General features: G+C 46.7%; 1 protein-coding gene across 12 annotated transcripts in view; it reads left to right on the top strand.

Moving 5' to 3' along the window:
• The first annotated feature begins 552 nt into the window (after positions 1-552).
• The window catches only part of CDIN1 (CDAN1 interacting nuclease 1), a 214236-nt gene continuing 208240 nt past the window's right edge, over positions 553-6548 (top strand). For 3 of the 12 annotated variants that reach the window (XR_009760709.1, XM_061611521.1, XM_061611519.1), the window contains exon 1: positions 556-1094. Coding sequence is in view for 11 of the 12 variants with exons in the window: in XM_061611521.1 (XP_061467505.1) it covers positions 994-1094 (101 nt within the window). In the remaining variant the exon portion in view is untranslated. Of the gene's footprint in view, positions 1095-6548 lie in introns of all 12 variants that reach the window. The other 9 variants (XM_061611514.1, XM_061611516.1, XM_061611515.1 and 6 more) reach the window with 6 other exon arrangements.

The following is a 6548-nucleotide window of genomic DNA, read 5'->3' as shown; positions in this document are numbered from 1 at the left end:
CATTGATTGATTTCAATCAGGCTTACTCTGCCCTAAGTATATGCATATAGGATTCAAGTCACAGTAGGGATAAATACCATTTTAGGATCACCAAAAATGTTCTAGAACTTGTTAGCATCTTTGTGACATTTTAATTGGTCCTAATAATGAAGATCTGTTGATGGTGACACACGCCCCTGAAGTAAAGCATGCTGTGATCAAGAAGTGCCTTTTAACACTGTGACACCAGTTCTTTGGAGCAAGCCCCAACATTGTTGTTTTTGATGATTGTTCTATAATAGAACATGCTGGCTGGGGCTGATGGGAGTTGTAGTTCAAAAAAGTAACTTTTCCAAGCTCTGGTTCTATTTTTAAGTTCTTGCTGATTTAATATTGTTTTATGATCAGTACCATGTTTTGTATTCTGTTTCTGTACACCACTTGGGCATTTTTTTTTAGTATAGAGTTTTAGAATTGTAGAATAAAATAAAATCAGGTCGCCTCTCCCAGTCACCCGGTCTTGACTGTGCTGCTTGATCTGCCAGCGTCCTACGCCCCTGTGAAACTCTCCAGAAACGCAGGTGTTTCCGGGCCATACAAGAATGGCTTCCTAGGAATGACAAGAACCAGCACTAAACGTGCGTGAGAGAGAACAGGCAAGAGATTTCTGTGTCACCTTCTTCCTTTTCCTCCCGCAGCAGCAGTTCCCAGACCCAAAGAAGAGGCCGAGTTTCACTCTCAGCGCGCCAAGAGCGACAAGGGAGGGAGGAGCTGCCAGAGCCGCGCATGAGCGCCGCTCGTTTCCCGGCTGTGGGCGCGAACCTGAGTCGGGGCAGAGGCTTTATTTTGGTTGGTGTGCTTCACCAACGCTTCCACCCCAAAGCGGGGAGCTAAAGGCCGGAAGGGTATTACCCGGGCTTTCCTGCAACAGCCCTTCACGCGCTCTGTGTTTAAATCTACCGCCGCCACGGCCTCTCTTCGTCTTTCTCCGTCCCAAGGGCGTGTGGAGAGGCAATGAAGCTGACGAAAGCCCAGTACGAAGAGATTGCCCAGTTCCTGGATCGGGTTCCCCCAACTAGGCAGAGCATGAGGAAACTGAAGGACAGATTCCCTAGGTAAGTTCAGTAAGCCGGACGGCCACAGAACACTTACTCCACCCCCTTTTTCAAGGGCAAGTCCCGCCCCTTTGAGGGAAAGGGACCAGCTGCTTGGAAGCGGCTGCTAACAAGCGGCAGACCCAGGCTTTCATTTATTGATTTAGTAAAAAAAAAGGGCCGCAGATTTTAGTCTCATTTGCACGCACCGAATTTGTAGTGTAAATAAAAAGCTCTCTCTGCATTTGGTACATGTGATATTCGGCCTGGAAAACAAGTGACAGGGTAAATAGTATGGTCTCTGAGGAAACGGGGTGGGCGCGATGGGGGGAAGACGCGGGATATCAAGAGAAGTAGTAAGACGGTTATTTGCGAGGTGGGCTGCGACCTTTACTCCGCTTACCTGGGGGTAAGCTCCATTGAGTTTAGTAGGACTTGCTTCCGAGTATTCCAGTGTTACTCATGTTCAATTTAGTGGAGCTTCCTTCTGAGTTGAACATTATTAGGGTAGGATTTGGCTGTAAAATCCGTGATCTGTTGTAGGTAACTGTCTACTGCCATAATATTATGTTTTATTGATGTATAGAAAATTTCCAAGGCTGTCGGTGTCCCTGTTCCAAGGTGCTGTCTCTGCTACTATATACACACTCATATCTCACCTGCTGTATTTTTAAGCCATCAGAGTAGGCACCTGAATAGGCAACTAAAGTAGCTGCATCCCAGGTTACTTTTGTTTTATTTTTTGCTGTCTTCCTACCTATTGGTCCTCTGTGCAAAGAATATACTGCAAGGTGGAAAGAGGAGTTGATGGTTTAAGTAGCTGCTATGGCTTTTTTTTAAGTGTGTGATAATTTAGGCTGCAGTCCTTTGCATACCTCCATGAAAGTATGTCCCATTGAATTTGGGGGAGGTACTTCTGAGTAAACTAGAATAGGATTGCCCTATCATATTTATATGTGTTTCCACAAACCTGAAATTACTAAGTGGGTTCTGCCACCCTTCTCAGTTTGCTTGTCAGCCTCCTAACCCCATGCGCGCGCACACATAGCCACAGATGTGCCCCCCAGGCATTCACAAATGCCCCAAGGCACCGCACTCCACTCACCACCTCTCCAATCCGTCCCCTAGTGTCTCCAGGTGTTGGCACACCCTGGCCACTATAGGCCCCCTAACACTCCTTGCCTGTTCCTGGACTGCACTGCTGCCCTGCGCCATTGCTTTTCCACTGTCAAACTATGCCTCTGATCAGCGCACCTGTCTCCCCACCTAGGGCATTTGCCCGCATCCTACCCAATCTGCTCCCCAGCCACTCGCCCTCACCTTGGCTGCTTGCCTGCTTGATCCACAGCCGCCCGCTTGCTCGCCCACTCGCTTACCCCACAGCCGCCCACTCGCTTTGCTCACCCTACACCTGGCTGCCCCTCTTGCTAAGTTGCCCCCCTGCCAGCCATCCTTGCTTCTCACCATGATACAGGTATATGTATCCATCTCATCCCGCCCCTCCCCCATGTGACGCTGCATGACGGAGTGACTCCTTAGGAAAATATATTGTTAGATAGATTAGATAGATTAGATATTGTTGTGAATTTGTCATTCCTCTCCAAATAAGCTTCCTTTTGCCTCATCATGCTAGCTAGTGTGGTGTGGAGATTGGAGTGTTGGACTATGTGTTGTATGGGAGATCCATGGTCACTTCTCCCAACTTTTTAATTTCTGCATAAAAACATCTGCAATGCGCTCTGCACAACTTTTAAAGATACAGAAGACCTCTTGGAGGCTGGGCCTGGCAACCAAAAAGTCTTCTGTATTTTTAAAAGGTGTGCAGGGGGAAGGGAGAATTCCACCTTGTGGTTTTTCTCATTACAATGTTGCAAGAACACCTGCACTTATTATTTATTATTATTATTTATTATTTATTCAGTTTATATCCCGCCCGACTAGCAAACAGCTCTCTGAGTGGCAAACATAGCAACATATACAATAATAAAATTACAAAGTCAGTATAACAAATATAAAAATACACCATCTAAAATAGAAATTACAGCATTTACATAAATAACTTAAATTAAAATGCCTCAGAGAAGAGAAAGGTTTTAACCTGGCGCCGAAAGGATAATAGTGTCGGCGCCAGGCGTACCTCCTTGGGGAGACTATTCCATAATTCGGGGGCCACCACTGAGAAGGCCTAGATCTTGTTACTACCCTCCGGGCCTCCCTATGGGTCGGGACCCGGAGGAGGGCCTTCGTAGTAGACCGTAGTGTACGAGCCGGTTCGTAACGGGAGAGGCATTCCTGCAGGTATCGTGGTACCGCGCCGTATAAGGCTTTATAGGTTAAAACCAACACTTTGAATCTGGCCCGGTAGCATATTGGAAGCCAGCGCAAGCCAGCCAGAACAGGTGTTATATGCTCAGACCGCTTAGTTCTTGTTAGCAGTCTGGCCGCCGTATTTTGCACTAGCTGTAGCTTCCGAACTGTCTTCAAAGGTAGCCCTACGTAGAGCGCATTGCAGTAGTCCAAACGTGAGGTCACCAGAGCATGAACCACTGATGTAAGGTCCTCCTTACTCAGATAGGGACGTAGCTGGGCTACCAACCGAAGTTGGTAGAACGCATTCCGTGCCACTGAGGCTACATGGGCCTCAAGTGACAGGGAAGAGTCTAAAACGACTCCCAAACTACGAACCTGATCCTTTAGGGGGAGTGTAACCCCGTCCAGGACAGGGTATGTATCCACCATCTGACCAGAGAAACCATCCACCAGCAGCATCTCAGTCTTATCAGGATTGAGTTTCAGTTTGTTAGTTCTCATCCAGTCCATTGTCGCATCCAGACAATGGTTCAGCACATCGACCGCCTCACCTGAAGAAGATGAAAAGGAGAAGTAGAGCTGCGTGTCATCAGCGTACTGATGACAACGCACTCCAAAACTCCGGATGACCGCACCTAACGGCTTCATATAGATGTTAAAAAGCATGGGAGACAAGACCGAACCCTGCGGGACCCCATATTGGAGAACCCACGGGGTTGAGCAATGTTCCCCAAGTATTATCTTCTGGAGACGGCCCGCCAAGTAGGAGCGGAACCACTGCCAAGCAGTGCCTCCAACACCCAACTCCGCAAGCCTCTCCAGAAGGATACCATGGTCGATGGTATCAAAAGCCACTGAGAGATCAAGGAGAATCAACTGAGTTACACTCCCTCTGTCTCTCTCCTGACATAGGTCATCATACAGGGCGACCAAGGTCGTCTCAGTGCCGAAACCGGGTCTGAAACCCGACTGAAATGGATCTAGATAATCGGTTTCATCCAATAGCGCCTGGAGCTGGTCAGCAACCACTCGTTCCAGGACCTTGCCCAAGAATGGAACATTTGCCACTGGTCTATAGTTGTTAAAGTCCTCTGGGTCCAAGGAAGGTTTTTTCAGGAGTGGTCTCACCGCCGCTTCTTTCAGACAGCCAGGGACCACTCCCTCTCGTAAAGAGGCATTTATCACTTCCTTGGCCCAGCTGGCTGTTCCATCCTTGCTAGTTTTTATAAGCCAAGAAGGGCAAGGATCAAGTACCGAAGTGGTTGCACGTACCTGTCCAAGCACCTTGTCCACGTCCTCGAACTGAACTGACTGAAACTCATCCAACAAAACATGACTAGACTGTGCTCCAGACACCTCATTAGGACTAACTGTCATAAAATGGGAATCTAGGTCCCGACGAATGCATAAGATCTTATGCTGGAAGTGCTCAGCAAACTCATTACAGCGGGTTACCGATGTATCTGCCATGTCCTGTGGGCCAGAATGGAGTAGCCCTCAGACAACTCTAAAAAGCTCCGCTGGGCGGGAGAGAGATGCCTTAATAGTGGCGGCGAAATGTTGTTTCTTCGCCGCCCTCACCGCTCCTACATAGATACGGGATCAGTCTCAGGCCAGGAACCTGGCAACCCTAATCCTGTAGTAGTTGACTACTAGGTACTTACCTGACTTTGTTGATTTGAATCTTTACTTCCCCAGATGTGTACAGGAATATCCCGCACTAACGTACGCAATGGGTCCAGAGCGAGTACATAAACCGAAAATGTACTTAAAGTGAAGCACTACCTTTTTTCACTTGTGCCGCCAGTGTGCCACCTCTCCTTCATGCGGAGCCTCAAAGCCCCGAGCTAAAGCCTCTGCTGCTGCGCTGTGGCGCCTCTGAGCTGATCGCGATCGCGCCTCCCAGCTGATTTGCGGTCATGCGATCGCGTCTCTTTCCACCCCCCCACGCACCGAAAGAACAGGTCACAACCAAAGGTTAAGTGTCTGTTCTTGCGAAGCGAGCGTATGTAAACAGGGGAATGGTGCTACTGTAAGTATGTCCATACTCGTGAGTGTCCTTGAAGTGAAGGTCCATATAGCGGGGTATTCCTGTATTGTAGTTTTTAGATGCCTAATGTCAGTTTTGCTTGGTGTAGATAGTAGATTATGATATGTTCTTTGAAGGGTAGTCGGAAGTGTGTACGGCGGTCATTTGGTTTCATATGGCTTATATGCCTTTCACATTGTTGTACTGTGGTGTTCAGACAGTGGACTTACGGCATGGACTGTCTTAGGTTAACGATGCAGTGAAAATGACTGGTGTCCTGATGGAATTTCAGGGCCTCTTTCTCATGGACCCAGATGATGATGATCTCATTGCTATATCTTGGGGTAGAGGAGAAATGCTCTGGAATAGGAGCTGAAGAAGCATGAATCAATAGCAAATATGTTGATGTACACATAGGTGTACTGTTAATCAGAAGATAATAAATTGTCCCAGCTCTGAAACAGTATTATTTATTTATAAATACATTTATATCCTAACTTTTTCCTCCAAAGACCTCAAGGTGGCATACATGGTTCTCCCCTCCCCATTTTATTCTCACAACAACCCTGTGAGGTAGGTTAGGCTGAGAGATATGACTGGCCCAAGGTCACCCAGTGAGTTTCATGGCTGATTGAGGACTTGTACCCTGATCTCCCAGGTCATAGGTCAACACTCTAACCATTACACCACACTGGTGCTAAGGTCAAACTGGGAAAATTCAACTTAGTATTATGATAGACATAAGTGCTTCCTCTTGCATAGCTTGATTTTTTGACCCTGGTTTGCAAAGTAACTAAATATTTTTCTTTTCTGTGTGTGGAGTATAGATCAGTCAGGTGACCATGCACCTGATGAAGTGGGTTCTGTCAAATGAAAACTTATGTCTGAATATTTGCCTTTAAAGTGTAGAGGTGCTTTCTTGTTCCAAATATTTTTACACTAAAAGCCAATGTCTCATAATTCTGATTGCATTAAATTACAGTATTAGACATACTAAATACCTCATCTATGTCAAACTTGAATAAATATTAAATTGGGAGGAAAATACCTATATGTAGTAGTAACCGAAACTAGCATATATTTTGTATTTCCAAATGGGAGTACTAGGGCTTTCATTCTAGCAAAGAAACAGCAGG

Source organism: Rhineura floridana, chromosome 2 (genome assembly GCF_030035675.1).
Source record: "Rhineura floridana isolate rRhiFlo1 chromosome 2, rRhiFlo1.hap2, whole genome shotgun sequence".
In the NCBI taxonomy this organism is placed as follows: domain Eukaryota; kingdom Metazoa; phylum Chordata; class Lepidosauria; order Squamata; family Rhineuridae; genus Rhineura; species Rhineura floridana.
The sequence above is the reverse complement of the archived record's forward strand: the minus strand, read 5'-3'. Positions and strand labels throughout refer to the sequence as shown.